The following is a 20949-nucleotide window of genomic DNA, read 5'->3' on the forward strand; positions in this document are numbered from 1 at the left end:
AATCCCCACAAGAGGTTTTCACATTTTAGGCTTTATGTGTCATCTGAAAGATGGTACTTTCAGGTTTCAGTGTAGCAGCCGTGTTAGTCTGTATTCGCACAAATACATGGTACTTTCAATAACACAGTTTCACCTAACACCAAGTTGAGGCATTGATTTTCAGCAAAGGATCAGAGAAAAGAATGCCATCAACTGCATAACCAACACATCTTTTGTCATCCCTTAGTATTTCCCCAACCAAGTACTGACACATCCCAAATCTACTTAACTTGTGAGATCTAATAGGTAGAAGAGTTTTTTGCTTTTCATGCAAAGAATCCTTTGCGATAATTTTGAAGACAACACAGTTTTCAACACCATTGGTCACTCTTTCTCCCAGATTCTTGTATGCATGTTCTGCTGTGATTTACCCTAACATTGAATCTAGTGGCTGGAGACTTTGGTGTCCAGTTAATAATGATTTTGTGTTGGTTATTTTTCTGTATAACAGTGGGAATAAAATATCCATATATAACTGAAAATTATTTAAAACACGATCCTGGAAAATGTGAATAAAATATAAGCCTTTGTCCCACTGCTATCCCTTTTTCAGTCTGATATTTTTGTTTCATGGCAATGGTATTTTAGTAGCAAATAATTTTTAAAATAACTTTATAACTTGTATGTTTTTAGATGGAAATATAAAAACTTTTATGAAACCAGGATTATCCAATTTTTCCACACTCTTGGTGAGTGAAGAAACTGATACCTTATTTGTCGGAGCCAGAGATGCTATATTTGCACTTGACTTGAATGACATCTCAAGAGAAATAGCCAGTGTAAGCTGAACAACTATTTATCCCTTCTTTTTAACTATTTATCCCTTCTTTTTAAAAAGCCTGTCTCGCTTAAGGTTATATTTTTTCTGAAATAATTTAATTTTCAGATCTTTAAAGACAACAAAGCAATGTCTTGCAACTGCTAGTATGAGATAGATGTTCAGTCCTATGATCTGGAGAATTACAACTCTCTGTGAAGTTTTTCCGGTAGGAATATTGGTCACTGTACTAATGAGGTTACAAATTCAGTGTAGTGCTTGGTGATGATAATGGACCTTTCAGATCTGGGAAAATGTAGACCAAAGGCCAAATCCTTACTCCTGTGACTGGCCCTTCTGCGAGTAGAGAGTTGAAAGCAGTAGGACTACTTAGGATTATTCACTTGAGTAAGAGTTTGCCAGATTGGGATCAATGTGCTTAATGCATATGAGCCCATGTTGTAATGACAATAAAAGTAAGGCCCGTTTTGTTTGTTTAGCTTCTCAGTGCTGCAAAGTGGTGAGCATCACTGAGTTGATTCAGAAATGAGATTGATCAGAACCTCAGTTGATTTACTCTCGTCCTTGCAGGATCAGGACCCAAGTCAGTTTAGTTAGTGATAAAGCTATGGGTTATAAAACCTCAGGGGTGCTGTTAGCAACACAGTAACTACCACTTAAAATCTCTTGGCTCTCAATCCACCAATGCCCTCATGTGGAACAATGACCTAAATGACATGATACGATTATTATTTTTGTTGAAATATTTTCATAAATCCAAGGCAAATAGATACCTCTGTTCAAGGTGGTAATATGCATCAGTCATTGCCTGCATGTCTCTTTGTAATTCCTGTTTTTGAAACTGAAGACACAACTGTGCCATGAAGCATTCAAATCTATAAAGTCTGCAGCCACTCAGAGTTAGCTCTACTGGATAGCATTGTTTTATTTTTTTCTGTTGTACAGCTCTGTATCATACTGATTTGTGCCTTTAGACTGTAATAGTTTAATTTTTAAGATGCTGCGTACCCACAACTCTCACTGACTTCAAATGAAGTGGGTTTAATGATTCTTTTAGGTTCCTCTCTCATGAAACCTGTTTTGTGATATGGCATTTTTTTATGTAAATAATTTACAAGAATAGACGTGAAAGAACACCAAGATATTATGAGACATATATATTTAATACGATGTGAAAGACATGCCTTTTGAGGAGGAAGTTGCATATTCTGTGGGGTTTCTGTACAAACTGGGGCCCTCATCTTGTAAGCTGTTCCACGTGGGTGAATTCTACATGCCTCTGAAAAACCCCAATGAAAGTGAGGCATTTGCTCAAGCACAGCAATTTACAGGATTTGGGTGTGGCTGAGCATGTTGCAGAGTCTATAGGGGAAACTGCCTGCGCTTTGTGACATTCGCTACAATATTCTAATGATGTCATTAGATGTAATTCATTCATAAAATGTGCTTTTAGCATCTTGTGTCCCATGTGACAACCCAAAGATCTTCAGTAAAGACCAAATCCAGGAACTCCTTGCCCAATCAGAAAGCCCCTGCTTACATGGGGTCTGTGTTCTCCTGAGGGCACTTACCCCTGGGGTAACCCCTAAATCTAGCCCCATCTCCTCATTCAGTGGCACCACACCAGCCCCACTGCTAGGGGAACCTCCATGGAGGTGGCAGCTGGACTTGCTCCTTAAAGCAAAACCAAAATGTAGATTTATTTTGGTTTTGATTTTACATTAAGAATTTTTGACCAAAAATCACAGTGTGCTAAATATGGGATATATTTTGGGTTCCAGGAGTACTGGTTCGCAACAAGGGATAGACAATTGGAATGCGTTCGCAGAGGAAAGGACAAAGTAGGTAAAGTGTTTGTTTTCACTACCTACTTATTAAATAAGTTACCCTGTTGAGTAGCTTTTTAAAAACAATAAGCAAGTATATAGGAATCTGGTTCTGAAACTTCTATTCTTTTACGGTGACTGCTCTTCTCATACACCCCACTCTGCATGCACTCTGTCTTCCATTTATTTTCAGACTGTTGTCTCTTTGGCAATACCCTCTATCTGTATAGTGCTATGCATATTTAAGCCCTGATCCTGGAAAGCACTTTTACATGTGGACAGTAACACTGAAATCAATTGGGACAATGAAATCAAGTGGGAAATCAATTGGGATGTTCTTAACATGCTTTTCTGGGTCTGGGCTTTGCACAACTATATACATGATTAGTAATTTCTGTAAATTTCTGTAAACCTACTTTTAAGATCTGATATTGAAAATTATTGAGTATTAAAATTTGTGTTACTCTTTAATTTATCTGTTGAGCTTGAGTCCAGTGTATTTGGACACATTCTATGTGTTTTAAGGTCTTGTTTGCTTTTTGTGAAGGCACCTGGAAGCCTTCATGCACTCGCCGCTCTGGTATGAAAATTTACTATTATTTTTTCTGTTTCAGGTAGATTGCCGAAACTACATCCTCCTCCTTCATAAGATAAATGACACCAACTTATATGTTTGTGGAACCAATGCATTTTACCCAGCTTGTGATTACATGGTAAGCATTTTATATACTTAAATACACCCTTACTGCATGTGCATATAATTGTTTGAATAGTATGGTAGATCTTTAAGCACCTTTCCAAGTAATGTTCCTATGGAAAATTAGTATTCATTATTTTATTGTAATTATTTTCAATTTAAAAAATTAATTATTTTTAATGTATGATTGGTCATACTGAAACAAATTTAGCAGCAACATTAAGTGCTTGCGTTATGACTTCTGTATTTTTCATCTTTTGCTAGAAAGTTTTATTTCTGGAAACAGTAATTGTCGTTTCTTATTTTGTTGCCTTATCTCTGTGCATGTATTTCTGAATGCTTTTCATGTTTACTTACTGTATGTATATTTCACTATTCTTAGTTCTTTCCTTTGTTCATCTAATCTAGTTTTTCTTTGAACAAATTTTGTTTAAAAATAAAAGTTAAAACAGGATTACATTTCAGTTGAGTGCCAGGAACACCAATCAGGCTATATAAATAATAATTAATAAATGCTGACAGTAGGCTGCAAATCAGATGAATGCTATATTTTCACCAAATGCACATATAAGAGCCTAGCTTTATATTTGAAGTTACTTTCTCACATAGCAGGCAACTTATAAAGACTGAGAGCTTCGCTGAGGTGGTACTTGTACCAGATTTTAGAGAATTTGCAGTGTTACTCCCAGTAGAAGAGCATGCATTGTAAAAAGAAATACATTTTCCAAACCAAAATGTATTTACTTGGTTTCTTATCCTCCACATAATCTCAGCAGATTTAAACTCCGACTCTGGGCAGGGTGTTTCAACAGTGGCCAATTAATTGAAAGAGGAGTTTTCATAGTAGTTAATTAAAAACAAAGAAGCCCAGAAAAAATAGACTGGATACATTTCTATTTGTACAAATACTCATATTTCCATATTCACTCCATGATTATTCTCTTTTAAAATAAATTGTTAATCATTTTATTTTATCAGATGTGATTCTTGCTTTCAGCTTGATAGAATGATTGTTTACAACAGGTCATCAACAGCACAGATATTCATCTGCAAGGGAAAGCCGAAGAAAGCAGAGGAAGATGTCCTTTTGAACCTACTCTGAAGTATGCTTCTCTGTTAGTTGGTATGTTTTGGGAATTCCGTGTAAGACTAAATCATTTTTCACAGCTAATCACAACTGTCAACTACTATGATCCTAATTGGATGTCTGTGCATGTTCATGAAGTGTTAACCTCTGATCTGTTGTTTAAAAGTTGGAAGAGAACACAGATTAAACTATTATATGAAAAACTAAATGGAGCTGTTTTTAGTGCATTGCTATATGTATCTCCTTTTTGGCCTCTGCTGGCTCATTGATAGGGACTTTTTCAGAAAGATTAATTGCTAATGATTTTCTTAGTATGACTCTTGCATCCATATCTGATATCCTTGAATCTAGCTGCTTACTCTTGAATTTTATAGGTTTCAGATGTTTGAAGGTCATACAGGCACTGGGCAATCTTTCAGAAAGCCACATGGAAAAGATTTTCTTCCTTGTGCAAAAACTACCCTTGAATGAATGAATTCAATGTCTCTTAGCAACATTTGAGATTACCAGAGTGGTCGTCTGGGTCACTTCTCTGAGAGTCCACCTAGCAATTGTTGACTTTCAAACATTCATTGTCTGTTTTGTCCTTTGCCTATTAAACCATGTGCTTAAAGTATTCATATATTTATCCTTTGATCTTACTGGAACTTTAAATTCATGTTGCATCCTCTCCATGTCAACCCATTTTGGACCTATGCACAAATTCAGAGTGAAATCTGTTTTTAAGAGACTGCTCAAGGGACTGACATAAAGTTGCTTAAAAAGAGGTGACCTTCAAATAATGATAAAACAGATTTATACTTGATAGGTTTGGGGGATATTTGGCTGTTTCTTAAGAAAACAAGCTGCCTAACAGGACTGATGTCTGGTGTACATAGTTCTCTATGATTCATTCTAAATGGTGATGAGGATAAATATAGAGCTCAAACAGCAATGTTGTTCACATTTTCCTGTTAACTCTTCTTAAGGTCCACTCTAGGGGCCTACAGATACTCTGAACAATATCGGTGTATAAAAGTTTCACATTTAGAGATTTTCAGTTACAAGCCACATGTAACTTCCAGCTAGTTGAGCCTTGATTCATTTTAGACAAATGTCTACAAAGCCAACAAAATACCTTTCTGCCCCAACATCTTACGCTCTTACGGACCTAATTCTGCATGGTGCTGCGTGGACTCAACTCCTAATCAATTCTGTAGGAACTGAGGGTGTTCAGCACCTTGCAAGACCAGCACCCTAGACTTTTCAGCAGGTAAAATCATAGCTATACCTGCTCCTCAGGTTACTTTTGCTATAAACATTTGCATGTGATAAATACATGTAACTTATGACCATTCCTTTGCATTGTAAAAAAAAGTATTTTTTGTAATTTTATTTCTTTAAACTCTTCACAGATAGTGCATTTTATTCAGCCACTTCAAACAACTTCTTGGGCACTGAACCTATTATACTTCGCAGTTTGAGAAACAATCTAAGGACAGAGTTTAAAGCATCTTGGCTAAATGGTAAGATGTTTTTTACCTATTTTAGCCCCTGCAGGGAAAATATTCCATCTTTGCTTGATTTTTTTTAACTCAAAATTAAGAACTGCACCCATGTTTCTTCCCAGTGCAGAGTTCTGAAAGTCTAATGTGGGATACTCCCCCTCGCCATATATAAACAGTGACATGTAATTTAAATCTTTGTTTTTAAATGCAGCTGCCATTTTTAAGATGCCTGCTGAAAAGTGACATAGTTTATGACTCTGGAAGCATGGGAGCCAAATGTTAGATCATAATTATTTTCCATCTTTCTCAATACTGGTATAAAATTCAGTTGAATTTTATTTTATTATGAAACTTTTTAATATGTTAACACCTGTAACGTTTGTTGGTTACTGAATAAGTATCACAATAAAGCAGAGGCTGGTTTAGGATCTCATCCCAATTCTGTCAGTATTGTAACTAACAACCCTCTTTGATAAGCACAGGCAGCAGTAGATTTAGCAAAACAGATTGTGTGTGTGTATTTCAGATAAAATTTATATCTGATACACAGTAACAAGTGCTTCACACTGTGAACAGTGTACCAAGCAAAAACTGGTTGGTGCAGCTTTTTTCTAATCACCTTCCATGGCATGCTAGACTCCACTAATTAATATAGGAGAGGCAAACAAAATGCAAATAGACAAGCATCAGTAATGGATTTCAATATTTCTCTAGTCCTGTTATTAGTAAACACCATAGATCTTAAGGCATCTTTGTAGGAATTGCTACAGTTTATTATATCAACTTTTATTCAGGTCCTAAACTTAAAGACAAATAAATTGCTAAAAAAGTCAGATGTTGACTTTGAATTTCATAGTTTCTTCAGAATTAAGTCTGTCACTCCCATCTTTAACTCACTTCATCTTGCATGTCTGTATTGCAGGGTCTGTAAACACAAAACCTATTCTAGGCATGATCGCTTTTGTGGAGTGTTGCTTTTTTACTTCTTTAGGCCCCTTTATTGTCCATAAAATGGTTCCTCTCTCCATGCAAACCTTATTCTGCATAAAATTGGAAGGGAGATAGATGAGCATTAAACTTGTCCATAAATCTTTACTTTATGAAATGTAAAAGGTTCTCATTTAGCATTGGTGGTAGTAAATTTCATCTCCTGCAAAAGGTTTATCTAGGCATCTGTGTACTTCTGTCTGTCTGAAATTAATATTTATTGATTTTGATATGTCCAGAAAAAGCAAGCTCCTAAATTGAGGACTAAAGATAAAAGTGATCTTATAATTAAGGACTATGGTGAAGAGGCAATTAGTAGTCCATTTTCATTTATGTAAACATATTTTTTAACCCTTTCATAGATTTTATTTTTAAAATTGTGTACTAACTCGTAAGTTCTTTCCAGTCCTTTCCTTTCCCACTGTTCTAAGAAAACATTATTTTACTACAGTTTTTTAAAAAAAATAACTTTTGATATGTATGGTATTTCATTGCCTTTTGTTCTCTACATTAGAAAAAAACTGTTGCATTATGTGTATTTATATATTCCAGAGCCCAGCTTTGTCTATATGGATATGGTGCAGGAAAGTGAATCTAATCCAGATGGAGATGATGATAAAATTTATGTGTTCTTCACTGAAACAGCTGTTGAATTTGAATTCTATGACAAACTCCTGGTGTCAAGAATTGCTCGTGTCTGCAAAGTTAGTATTTGTATTATAGTAATTTTGTTTAAAGTATGTAAGTAGTTTAGATAGAGCTTCATGGCAGAATGAGCAAACATGGTTCCATCTGCATTGTCCATCTTTCCAATTAAAATTCTACTGCCAGGCTTCTAAAATTGAACTTACTTCATCCTCCTTCCAGACTCTTCAGAACCCCCTGTTCAAACCTCCCTATAACATTCAAATCTTTTGGCTTTGAAAATTCAGATTTGCGTAGGAAGTCAGAACAAGCCCTTGTGTGACAGTGCTACCAAGTCTGTTTATGTGAGTGAAATCAGCCTGCTCTATAAACTCTAAAGTGATGACACTTTCCCTTCATACAGGGTGATCTTGGTGGAAAACGCATATTGCAGAAAAGATGGACATCATTTTTAAAATCCAGACTTACCTGTTCCGTTCCAGAATCAAATTTCCAGTTTAATATTGTTCAGGATGTCTTTTTACTTAAGAGAGCAGACTGGCGGGAAAGCATGTTTTATGGGATTTTTACTCAACAATGGTAAGATACAAGAAATGCATCTATTACTAACATTTTGAAGTAGTTTTTCAAAGCAGAGGTTGGGTTTGTGTATCTGAATTGTTTTCAGATATTTTCTAAACCTAAATGTAAAAGCTTTCTGGTACATGAATTGCTGCTGCATTAGATTCAGCCCCTAAGCAAAGCTTTTCTATTGTGGTTCATTCTATAAGAAAGTTCTTCTTGGAGTGCTTGTCTATATATATATTCCACTCTTAGTGCCCCCATGCACTCCAGGTCAGTGTCTTTTGGCCAGCAGTGTCTGTTGGAGTTGTGCATGGGCTATGCCTGTCTTCATACTCACATAGTGAGAGCATAAAGGTCAGAGCTGGCCAACCGCCATTCAGTTCCTTCTCATTACCCATGGCGGGGAAAGAGAGCTCCCCAGTGTCCATGTCTTGATGCATCGCTTTTTCCTAATCTTTACTTAATTGTCTATATAGTTGCCTGTTGGAAAACTTTGGGTAGTTTAGGGAGTTTTTATCTGCCTTATTTGCTGTTTCATTTCCTCATTTTCTTGGTACTGTGGCTTGGAAATGTCCCATTCTGAGTCATTCAATTTTAAGTATTGCCTCTCATAAAAGGCAGCAATTCCAACATGGAGGAAGCATCAAGATCTGATGCTTCTTTTGGTAGAGCTGTACTGCAATCTTTGTCCACGTAGACTTCAAGCATCTGCCTCTTCATATCAGGTCACTGTTCCAGAGTCACCAAGAGTGGAATATATATGGACAAGCACTCAGAGAAGATAGAAAAGTTACTTACCTTTACAGTAACTGGAGTTTTTAAAGATGTGGTGTCCCCATATATACTCTACAATCTGCCCTCCTTCCCTGCTATTGGGGAGTGCTATAACACCTGGATTCTGCTATGGCGATGGAAATGAATGGCAGTTGGGTCCGTTCCACTCTTTATGTCTTCCCCATGTATGGCTCCAACAGACACTTGTGGCCAAAAGGCTCCGGTCTTGAGCACATGGGGCATGTGCACACCGAGAGTGGAATATACATGGACAACACATCTCAAAGAACTCCAGTTACGATAAAGGTAAATAACATTTTTGCCTGTCGCTTTGAGGTGCATTGTTTAGTTATTTGCATCATAAAAGATAAAACTGTTTTGTTTATGTTTTTCATTTCCATCCCCTATCAAGTCAAACTGCATTTGGAAATTGATTTCATTGAAGATATAATCTTTCTTTTTGTTTTTATTATATGAGGAAATTATATTATAATAATTAATATAATAATAAACAGATTATGAAAGTACCTGAAGGTTGCTATTATCACCAGAATCAACAATGAATTCAAATCCATCCTCTGTTGTAGAGCTTCTAAACTTTTTGTCTCTTGTTACAACCAAGTTTATGTGAATTTGGATTAGTTGTGAACCCTTCATATAGACTGTAAACTCTTTGGGGTAGGCGTTGTCTTTCACTGTGTGTTTGTACAGTGCATAGCACATAGAATCATAGAATATCAGGGTTGGAAGGGACCCCAGAAGGTCATCTAGTCCAACCCCCTGCTCAAAGCAGGACCAATTCCCAGTTAAATCATCCCAGCCAGGGCTTTGTCAAGCCTGACCTTAAAAACCTCTAAGGAAGGAGATTCTACCACCTCCCTAGGTAACGCATTCCAGTGTTTCACCACCCTCTTAGTGAAAAAGTTTTTCCTAATATCCAATCTAAACCTCCCCCACTGCAGCTTGAGACCATTACTCCTCGTTCTGTCATCTGCTACCATTGAGAACAGTCTAGAGCCATCCTCTTTGGAACCCCCTTTCAGGTAGTTGAAAGCAGCTATCAAATCCCCCCTCATTCTTCTCTTCTGCAGGCTAAACAATCCCAGCTCCCTTAGCCTCTCCTCATAACTCATGTGTTCCAGTCCCCTAATCATTTTTGTTGCCCTTCGCTGGACTCTCTCCAATTTATCCACATCCTTCTTGAAGTGTGGGGCCCAAAACTGGACACAGTACTCCAGATGAGGCCTCACCAATGTCGAATAGAGGGGAACGATCACGTCCCTCGATCTGCTCGCTATGCCCCTACTTATACATCCCAAAATGCCATTGGCCTTCTTGGCAACAAGGGCACACTGCTGACTCATATCCAGCTTCTCGTCCACTGTCACCCCTAGGTCCTTTTCCGCAGAACTGCTGCCTAGCCATTCGGTCCCTAGTCTGTAGCTGTGCATTGGGTTCTTCCGTCCTAAGTGCAGGACCCTGCACTTATCCTTATTGAACCTCATCAGATTCCTTTTGGCCCAATCCTCCAATTTGTCTAGGTCCTTCTGTATCCTATCCCTCCCCTCCAGTGTATCTACCACTCCTCCCAGTTTAGTATCATCCGCAAATTTGCTGAGAGTGCAATCCACACCATCCTCCAGATCATTTATGAAGATATTGAATAAAACCGGCCCCAGGACCGACCCTTGGGGCACTCCACTTGATACCGGCTGCCAACTAGACATGGAGCCATTGATCACTACCCGTTGAGCCCGACAATCTAGCCAGCTTTCTACCCACCTTATAGTGCATTCATCCAGCCCATACTTCCTTAACTTGCTGACAAGAATACTGTGGGAGACAGTGTCAAAAGCTTTGCTAAAGTCAAGAAACAATACATCCACTGCTTTCCCTTCATCCACAGAACCAGTAATCTCATCATAAAAGGCGATTAGATTAGTCAGGCATGACCTTCCCTTGGTGAATCCATGCTGGCTGTTCCTGATCACTTTCCTCTCATGCAAGTGCTTCAGGATTGATTCTTTGAGGACCTGCTCCATGATTTTTCCAGGGACTGAGGTGAGGCTGACTGGCCTGTAGTTCCCAGGATCCTCCTTCTTCCCTTTTTTAAAGATTGGCACTACATTAGCCTTTTTCCAGTCATCCGGGACTTCCCCGGTTCGCCACGAGTTTTCAAAGATAATGGCCAATGGCTCTGCAATCACAGCCGCCAATTCCTTCAGCACTCTCGGATGCAACTCGTCCGGCCCCATGGACTTGTGCACGTCCAGCTTTTCTAAATAGTCCCTAACCACCTCTATCTCCACAGAGGGCTGGCCATCTCTTCCCCATTTTGTGATGCCCAGCGCAGCAGTCTGGGAGCTGACCTTGTTAGTGAAAACAGAGGCAAAAAAAGCATTGAGTACATTAGCTTTTTCCACATCCTCTGTCACTAGGTTGCCTCCCTCATTCAGTAAGGGGCCCACACATTCCTTGGCTTTCTTCTTGTTGCCAACATACCTGAAGAAACCCTTCTTGTTACTCTTGACATCTCTGGCTAGCTGCAGCTCCAGGTGCGATTTGGCCCTCCTGATATCATTCCTACATGCCCGAGCAATATTTTTATACTCTTCCCTGGTCATATGTCCAACCTTCCACTTCTTGTAAGCTTCTTTTTTATGTTTAAGATCCGCTAGGATTTCACCATTAAGCCAAGCTGGTCGCCTGCCATATTTACTATTCTTTCGACTCATCGGGATGGTTTGTCCCTGTAACCTCAACAGGGATTCCTTGAAATACAGCCAGCTGTCCTGGACTCCTTTCCCCTTCAAGTTAGTCCCCCAGGGGATCCTGGCCATCCGTTCCCGGAGGGAGTCGAAGTCTGCTTTCCTGAAGTCCAGGGTCCGTATCCTGCTGCTTACCTTTCTTCCCTGCGTCAGGATCCTGAACTCAACCAACTCATGGTCACTGCCTCCCAGATTCCCATCCACTTTTGCTTCCCCCACTAATTCTACCCGGTTTGTGAGCAGCAGGTCAAGAAAAGCGCCCCCCCTAGTTGGCTCCTCTAGCACTTGAGCCAGGAAATTGTCCCCTACGCTTTCCAAAAACTTCCTGGATTGTCTATGCACCGCTGTATTGCTCTCCCAGCAGATATCAGGAAAATTAAAGTCACCCATGAGAATCAGGGCATGCGATCTAGTAGCTTCCGCGAGCTGCCGGAAGAAAGCCTCATCTACCTCATCCCCCTGGTCCGGTGGTCTATAGCAGACTCCCACCACTACATCACTCTTGTTGCACACACTTCTAAACTTAATCCAGAGACACTCAGGTTTTTCTGCAGTTTCGTACCGGAGCTCTGAGCAGTCATACTGCTCCCTTACATACAGTGCTACTCCCCCACCTTTTCTGCCCTGCCTGTCCTTCCTGAACAGTTTATAACCATCCATGACAGTACTCCAGTCATGCGAGTTATCCCACCAAGTCTGTTATTCCGATCACGTCATAGTTCCTTGACATCACCAAGACCTCCAGTTCTCCCTGCTTGTTTCCAAGGCTTTGTGCATTTGTATATAAGCACTTGAGATAACCTGTTGATCGCCCCTCATTCCCAGTATGAGGCAGGAGCCCTCCCCTCACAGACATTCCTGCCTGTGCTTCCTCCCGGTATCCCGCTTTCCCACTTACCTCAGGGCTTTGGTCTCCTTCCCCCGGTGAACCTAGTTTAAAGCCCTCCTCACTAGGTTAACTAGCACAGTGTGACCCTGATTTTGGTTGAGCCTTCTAGAGTAGACAATACTGTAATACTAATACTAAAGTAAATAATTACAAATAATGTAATCCTTTACAAATAATGTAGCTATTTAGCCAGTCCTAGTTATTTATATCCTAGGTTTATATCTATCGCTTCCAGCTGGTGAAGTAGCCATTCCAGGGTCTATATGTTCACTGCCTTCCCTCCAATGGTAACTTGTCTCTAATGAATGCAGATTAATCTCAGAATTCAGAATTGAGCTCTCACTTTAGTGTTAATGGCCTGATTGCAGCCATTTGTCAGGGACTCAGAGTAAGAATTGATCATTTATTGCACATATTTAAATGGAACAGACTTGTTTAGTTTGATCTGACTGAGCTAACACTGCCATTTGCTGAAGCTAGGTGTTTTCAACCTCTGGGCTAAAGCTTTTAGTTGAAGACCAGCCAAGAGCTTTGCCAATCCAGACACTTGAGTTATGCTTTCTCCGTCAGGCTGGTGGAAAAATTAAAACTAACTAAACTTAAATTGACATTGCTTATCACTTAGGTAGACCAAAACCCTGACTTCTTCCTTTGTTGTTTCATCTACCAAATGAAACAGCTGTCCTTCCAAGATTCAGGATAAGCAGTACCCTCATGAGAGGAAACCACTGCAAGTTGAAGTACCCTTCTTCCAAATGCAGCATCTGTCAAAGCCCACTTGTCTAATCTAGTACTTTCTGAAAATAAAAACAGGACTCCAAGCTATGCTTTTACTGCTGATGAATTTGATCTTACTCTGTGTGTGTATGTGTTCTATAATATAATATAATTAATTAATTAATAAAGGGGCGCAGACAAAATGTACCAGCAGCAGAACTATGCATATCAGAGGGTACCACTGGCAAAATAATCATGAAAAGGTAGCTTTGGTGGTTTGTAAAGGCATCAAAACCCTGAGATTGATATCCAGATCAGTGGAAGTTGCATTACTTTGCCACTGTATCAGTTTATGCCTACTGCATAATTTACACCACCATTCACATCACCACAGATTTTGGCCCATAATGTGCATAAGTGGGATTCTGCAAGGGCTCATCTTAAATTTCATATTCTGATTGTGGAAACAGTCACTTATCACTTGAAATCCATGATGCTGAAGACTCTCTCTATTTACCTAGTTTGTTTTCTCAAGGGTTAGTATAGCTATGAGCATCTTCTGCATGGGTTAGAGAGGGGGCCACATTCTGCTTTCAGTTACATCCGTGTAAATCCAGAGTAACTCAAGTAACTGGAGTCTCTCTGGATTTACACCAGTATTACTGAGGCAAGAACCTGACCCAAAGCCCCCAATTCACTTGTAATCCATTTAACCTTTCAGACTTAATTTCAGACTTAAGACTGGATGCAAAGGGGAAAGACGTACTTTCTAACAGGATGAAATAATGGGGTTTGGGAAGGAGAGAATTATATATAAAAAGTGGAGAGCAGAAAGTGAGAAACTGACTAACCACGATGCTTAGACCTGTCTGCTTGCTGTCACCTGATTTATCTTTGAAGTGTAAAGAACTAGTCTTAAGATGTACATCCCCTAGGCTGTTTTTATTTATTTGGAGAATATTACTTGATTTTTAACAAAATACATATTTTTAATATAATCCTTTACACAGTGTCTTTTTTTCCTAAGCCTTTCTCAGTAAATCACAAGAACAGTGATTGACACTATTTATGGATATATATTCACTAACCCTAAAGAGCAAATAGCAACATGCACTATGAAAAGCAAGTTGTTTTTACAGCCTTCCCTTCTGTAAGGGCAAAATAACTCACTCACATTTTCTCTTTCTTCTTTTTCACCTTCAAGGGGAAGGTTGGATATTTCTGCAGTTTGTGCATTCAGTATGAAAACTGTTCAAGAAGTCTTTGCCAAAGGAAACTATAAAGGGCCAGTGACTGTGGAACATTCCCATGTTAAATGGATGGTGTTCAGGGGAGAAGTGCCACTCCCACGTCCCGGTGCTGTAAATACTCATTTACTCTCTTCTAAAGAAAACGTTCTCTTTATTTTCTTTTCTGCTAGAGAATTACTAGTCCAAATTTTGCCAGTGTAGATGCAGTTCTATGGCCAGCACAGAGACATCTTTCCCCCATCCCAGGTCAGGTCTGTGTGTGTGTGAAGGCCCCCTAAGAAGGCACTCCTCCTACTCAACTCCACCACAAGGTTTAGGTAGTGCGACTATCCTTATACAGGTCTTCAGCACCCAGGTGAATTCCATTCATAGTGAATGATGGATTCCCATTGTGGAAGTTGTGTAGAAATAGCTAAAAGATTAGTACACAGTAACAGTTGTCTGTAAATTGGTGGAATATAAAAATGGTTGTAATCATGTTTGTTGTACATTGTTTCTAGTGCATTGATAATTTTGCCCGGAGTATTGGATACAACACTTCTCTTGATTTGCCTGATAAAATTCTGCAGTTTGTTAGAGACCACCCTTTAATGGATAATGCTGTAAATCCAGTTGGTGATAGGCCAGTGCTACTGAAAAGAGGTTCAAATTATACCAGGATTGTAGTAGACAGACTCACTGGCCTAGATAAAAAAACATATGATGTCCTGTTTATAGGAACAGGTAAGTGGTTTTATTTTAGAGGGTGGGGGGAAAGATTTATTACGGAGGCATTTGTTTTAGAATTTTTTTCTGAGCCTTCAAAAAGTAAAACGATCTACCAACTCCTAATAATGCACCAAAAATCCTTCGTCTTAATTTACCACTTTGTAATGTATCAGACAGCAACCAGGCAGGGGGTTTTATATAATGGACCTGCAGTTTCCTTTTTCCTCCAAGTTATGTTTCTAGCTGAACTGCTTTATTTCCCTAGTGTAAGATACTGTGTATTGTATGAGGACAAATTTAATCCTATGGGCCCTCTTTCAGCAAACCTCTTACTGCTTGAATCAGTGGGATTTGAGTGGAGCTTTGCTGAATTGAAGCCATTGTGTTTGCAGTTAGATAAATGTAAATTTTGAGTGTAGACCAGGCCTTAGTGTCATGTTCAATGAATGGTGTTTTATTGTCTGTTTCTTTCCTTTTTAAAGCTTGTGTAGATATAGTTCATAACCTATCTTATCATTAGCTTTATTCAGAATAATAATTTTCTTTGTAACCTCACTGTTCGTTTTGTTTTGGTCAGGAAGTCTGCAATGATAGCTATTTTCTACTTAAACACTTTTCAATTGTAATATAGAATAACGTAGCACTTAAAAATATATCAAGGCTTTCAAAAAAATTGTCATGGAAATGTCCCATGCAGGCTTTCCCAAGCAAAATGGGCCTTACCTGGGACACAAGTGGTACACAGAACTTGCTAGCTCTCTGCACATGGGTGAATCTCTCATAGAGTGAAGGGACTTCTGGTCAAGGCTATTACCAAAAGCCATGAATACCTTGAAGGAAAGGTTAAGATTTTTGTATAAGTGCTTGGGGTGCAGAAGCTGACTTTCCAGTTTGGAATTTCCAGCCCAGTTCCTAGGTAAAGTGTGTGTTTGTTTTGTTGGACATTGAGGATCTGTTTGGAAATCTTCCATATCAGAAGAGCCTCAATGTAGGGAAATCTTCCAAAATCAGGAACTGCTCCGTTTCTTAAAAAATTACTTACTTACTTACTTACCAGAAAGCGAATGGGGAAAATATTGCTGTTGAACATTTAGGAAATTTCTTGTCCTCAAGATTTGTTTTCTAAATCTCTAGAAAAGGCTGATGAATTTTAAAACTGAAGTGAAAATGCTGTTATGCTATGTTTGAACATGTTTCTCTTCAAAAATACATTTCATTTTATGCAGATAATGGATATTTGCATAAGGCTCTCAACTGTGACGGGGAAATGTTCATTATGGAAGAGATACAGCTGTTTCAATCCCCAGAGCCTGTACAATCTCTCAAACTGTCTTCCAGAAAGGTAGATCCTCTGTCTCTGCATATGCAAAGGGATTGGTGTAATGGTATGCTTCAGGCCTTCCTCTTTTTACACTGTACATCTGGATTTTCAATGTTATGTGTATACTACATACTCTTCTCTAGCATCACACTGATTAATAATAAAAGCATATGTGAGATTTTGTCTGTGGAAGTAGATTCTTTTGCATTTTAATATAACTGAAACAAACTTTCAAACACACATTTGGCAGTTTATATCACTTTTAGTCAAAATTAATTCCCAAAGTTTTCATAAAGACTGTAATCTCTTCAGGCCAGGAATCTTGTCTTTTCGTTTGTTCTGCAAAGCACTGTGTATATTCACATGCTCTTTCATTAGTAATCTATTATTTCAAAGTATATAGTTGATTTATTGTCAAATCACAGAAGTTGCTGTCCGCATGCCATAAAGTTTAAAAACTCTCACAGTACTATAAAATAACAGCTCAATACTGCATTTCTAGGGCCTGCTGTATGTAGGGTCTCCATCCCAAGTGGTACAACTCCCTGTTTCAGTATGCAGCCGATATAAACACTGCTTGGATTGTGTTTTGGCAAGGGATCCTTACTGTGCATGGTCTGAGTCTTTTGAGAAGTGTGTTCTCGTGGCTAATCAAACAGGAGCCTTGAAGTAAGTCCAAAGATATTGCTTGAGGTCCATACCGGAGATTATATTTATTTTGCTTTTTAAATTCAGTTCTACAAGTCAGTAAAATGTAACAAAACCAGGATGTATTCTATAGCTAATGTCCTGAAAGTTTGAACATTTTTTACATGCCTTCATGGTGTATTTCTTTTATTCATCTCTCTCTTCCTCCAGGGATTTAATTCAGAGTGTTAAAAATGGTGATGCTTCCAGATGTCCTAAAGTAGGTAAGTGAACATTTATCTTTAACAAAATATTGTTGAAATATAGTACAAAATTAAAATAATTCTAGCATGTGGGTCATATATCTGTGGTCATTGAAATGCCTGATATTTTAGCTAAATTAAAATACAACAGGGGTAAAAACTATATTGATTTTTGACAAGAAAATGCTGAGCTGATTTGGCTTGTTCTTAAAGGTTTTGAACTTGGGGTCAGGATATTCTAGTTCAGACTGAAACCACTAATCTCATGAGAAGCAGAAAATGTGAGCCATGACTTTTGAGGCTGTTGGTATGTTTCTTCCCATACTACAGAAGTCACGTGGAACATAAGAAGTCCTGTTAACTCTGTCACTGTGACTGACATTTGGTATTTCTCTGCAGAAATACAACTCAAATAGTCAACTATTTAAAAAAAACCTGCTGGTTCAGAGAGAGACATTTTAAAATATGAATTTGTGATTAATTTTTAAAACATTTTTAATTTTTAAATGTTTGCAGGATTAGGGACTTTAATCTTCAACTGCACTGAAAACTAAGAGTCAGCTATTGCAGATTATAGGTCATGAGTGTAATGTGGTAAAGTCGAAAGCATTTGTATCCTCAAAGCCGTGTCCAAGCAATATCTAATCCTCACAACTGCTCTGTGATGATAGAATAGCAAGTGTGCAAATTGGGTGTAGAAATTGAGGCACAGAAAGGTGAAGAGATTTACTCAAAGCTACATACTGTGTTAGTCTGTGGCAAAGTGAGAATTTAAACTCAAGTTCCTGAATTCCAGCCCATGTTCAGACTGTTAGATATCACTGGGAATAAGGCCAGCCAGAATCAATCTGTGCTATCATGCCCTTTTAGCAGATGGGAGGAGACAGTTAAATCTGTCGATTTCTCTAGTTTATTAACGCACCTTAAAACACTCACGGTCCTTTGAGTCATGTTCCTTAATTAATCGTGATGTTTCTTTGAACATATATTTGGCCAGGCAGGTTAAACTAAGGCTTCATTGTTTTTAATTAAACCACCCTTCACAATTTCAGGAAATAATGTCAGAAACTGTCCCGTTATCATTGGCAACAGTGTTCATCTTAAATGTGCGCCCATGTCCAACCTGGCTAGGATGGTGTGGAAGTTCAATGGGAGCAGTCTTCAGGCAGAAGATTCTAAATACCTGCTTTATGATGGAGGAATAGTCATATTTAATGTGACCGTGGCTGATGCTGGATTTTATGACTGCCATTCTGTAGAGAGAGCTAATGGGAAAGAATTCCCTGTTACTGTGGCTAGCTACGTTCTGTATACCCAAAAGGACAGCGTTTTCATTATTACTAAGAATTACACCACAAATCAACCAAATGCAGACACAACTCTGAAGGTTAAATCTTTGGTATCATCTTCCTTGCTGACTGACCCAGCAAAACAAAAATCCCTGGAAGACCAAAAAGAGAAGCTTATTTTAAAACTCTTCGGAGCTGGATTTGCACTCCTTTTTTCTTCCTTGCTGGTTTGGAACTTTTGCAAAGGCCATCTGTCTGTGCCTTGGAAGAGCAGAGAAAGAAGCTCAAAAACAGCAAATGCAGATTGTTTGCCAGGTCCAACATTGGCTACGGAGGGGTCGGGTGCTGTGAGGAAAAGTTCAGCCACGCGAACGAACACCTCCACTGTTAATGAATCAGTACCGCTTGTGAGCTCTCCCTCAGAAGAGGAATGCAGCGCTAATGTACAACACAACACAAGTCTCACAAAGAGATCTGGGACTTGCAGCTCACAAAGCTGTTTGGTTGAGGATGAGACAATGTTTCCTATTGAGGAATGTGGAATGTAAAGTTTTAGTAGGAATCACAAGCCCAAATCTAGTGAGCCAAGCAGTCTAAACATAAATTCATTTCCAGTTGCTGCTTTTCAAAAAGATAGTTACATCAGTTTTTGTTATTTTTTTAATGTGTTGCAAGAATAAACATTTGTTAAAAGTTGGTATTGAGCTCCTTTTTTGTAACACTGTGTGTTGCTGCACCATTATAGACATTAAAACTTCAAAAAGAAAAGGAGGATTTGTGGCACCTTAGAGACTAACAAATTTATTTGAGCATAAGCTTTCGTAAGCTACAGCTCCCTTCATCGGAACTGTTAATAATCTTTAGCACTTAAATAGTGCTTTTCACCTTCAGAGGGTGTCTATTTACTCTACAAATACCACCTTATTAAGTCTTCCAGTGTCCCTGTGAAGTAGGTATTATCCCCATTGTACGAATGAGATTAAAGGACATGCTCATGGACACAGATGGAATCAGTGTCAGATCTGTGGATTAGAGATTATAAATTCCTAGCTAATCGTGTGCTCACACCACTGACCACAAAGCCTCCGTCTCTCTCTTCTTAGGTCTTTAAATCTTCAAGGCATTGTACACACGTTAACTTAAGTTCCTAATGTATTTTAATTACCTTCTTTACAAGATATCTCTCCCTGTCATAAACAGCCTCATGCCCCAGTTCATGTACTGCATAGCTGATGCAAATATATTACCTCAGAGCATGGCCAAAATCCAGGTTACCATAACCCTGTTTGTTAAATATCTTTGAATACCCTATATATTCGCCTGAAATAGTCTCCATCTCCTTCTTTGGAGAGCAGCCTAGGTTCTCCAGTATTAAAATCCCCAAACAAAGAGCTGTTCTGCCTCTCTCCATGTGTAGTGCCAGAGGCATGCAGAGAATGAGTGGATTCCACTGCTTCCTTCTCTCCTCTCCCAAACATGTACAGTTTGCTTTCTCCAGTTCCCAAGTAGCCTTAGAAGCAGAAGTTTCCAGGCCTGCTTTGAACCTGACTCTCCTGGGCAGGAGCACTTTCCTGCCACCCCACCACACTTGCTTTAAAAAGATAATTGAAAAAGATGCTCAGAAACCAGGATGATCGCAGTATAATGACCAATAGAGAGAAGACCAAATCAGTTGTTGTTTAATGGTTTCTTCACACTGTTGGTTAAAGTGTTTTTACACTAAAATAGAGTGCCAATCTCTCCTTTTGAATGCATCTTTTATTCCTTAAAAACGTTTGTTTTACAACAAGGGCCTCTTGTATACCATTATGTGCAAATGTCAGACAAATTGTGGCCTGCTGTTGAAACATACTAAACACCCAGCAATGCTCATGTTCCCAGATCTCTATATTTGGCAGTTTTGCAGATGCTAATTAATAACCATTTGCACTTTTCATGGAAAGAGCTAAAGGTGGGAATAGCCATCAGCCTTTCTAGCAGGATCAAGTAATGGGGTTGGAGAGTGAGGAGAAGAAGATTTTACATTAAAAATGTACAGCTGAAAATGAAAAGGCTGAAGAGCTGCTGCGAAACCATAATGCTAAGGCCTCTCTGACTGCAATCACCTGTTGTATCAACGAAATGCAAAGAGCTAGTTCTAAGGTGTGTATCTTGGCCAGTGAATGTGATTTGAAAGGGATTATACTGCCATTAAGAATATTCTTTAGGCAATGATCTGTTGTGTGCTCTAGTC

At 38.8% G+C, this 20949-nt stretch overlaps 2 protein-coding genes across 5 annotated transcripts in view; both read left to right on the forward strand.

Annotated features, from left to right (window-relative positions):
• SUGP2 (SURP and G-patch domain containing 2) overlaps positions 1–3335 on the forward strand; it is a 28207-nt gene extending 24872 nt beyond the window's left edge. Inside the window, exon 10 of one of the 2 annotated variants that reach the window (XM_073324157.1) lies at positions 3258–3335. The gene's annotated coding sequence lies outside the window, so the exon portion shown is untranslated. Of the gene's footprint in view, positions 1–672; positions 757–3257 lie in introns of those variants that run through there. The other variant, XM_073324160.1, reaches the window with a different exon arrangement.
• Positions 730–19412, forward strand: LOC140903219 (semaphorin-4E-like). Of its 3 annotated transcripts, XM_073324164.1 has the most exons (13): positions 730–818; positions 2599–2658; positions 3262–3356; positions 4364–4463; positions 5822–5932; positions 7454–7605; positions 7950–8125; positions 14463–14619; positions 15009–15231; positions 16443–16558; positions 17040–17206; positions 17396–17448; positions 18480–19412. In XM_073324164.1, the coding sequence occupies exons 2-13, from the start codon at positions 2634–2636 to the stop codon at positions 19262–19264; spliced, it is 2160 nt and encodes a 719-aa protein (XP_073180265.1). In that variant the 5' UTR covers positions 730–818; positions 2599–2633; the 3' UTR covers positions 19265–19412. The 3 variants fall into 3 exon arrangements, with proteins under 3 accessions (XP_073180265.1, XP_073180266.1, XP_073180267.1); XM_073324165.1 differs by lacking the exons at positions 730–818; positions 2599–2658; positions 3262–3356 and having other exon boundaries at positions 4363–4443; XM_073324166.1 differs by lacking the exons at positions 730–818; positions 2599–2658; positions 3262–3356; positions 4364–4463 and adding an exon at positions 5092–5679.
• The last annotated feature ends 1537 nt before the right edge of the window (positions 19413–20949 follow it).

The sequence above is a fragment of the Lepidochelys kempii genome, chromosome 25, assembly GCF_965140265.1.
Source record: "Lepidochelys kempii isolate rLepKem1 chromosome 25, rLepKem1.hap2, whole genome shotgun sequence".
Taxonomy (NCBI): Eukaryota; Metazoa; Chordata; order Testudines; family Cheloniidae; genus Lepidochelys; species Lepidochelys kempii.

Excerpts from the sequence above, each read along its gene's own strand:
- LOC140903219 (XM_073324164.1), top strand. The coding sequence starts at position 2,634 with ATGCGTTCGCAGAGGAAAGGACAAA. Across the intron at positions 5,933-7,453 it reads TAAAGCATCTTGGCTAAATG|AGCCCAGCTTTGTCTATATG; the intron begins GTAAGATGTTTT and ends TATATATTCCAG. Across the intron at positions 17,207-17,395 it reads AATCAAACAGGAGCCTTGAA|GGATTTAATTCAGAGTGTTA; the intron begins GTAAGTCCAAAG and ends CTCTTCCTCCAG.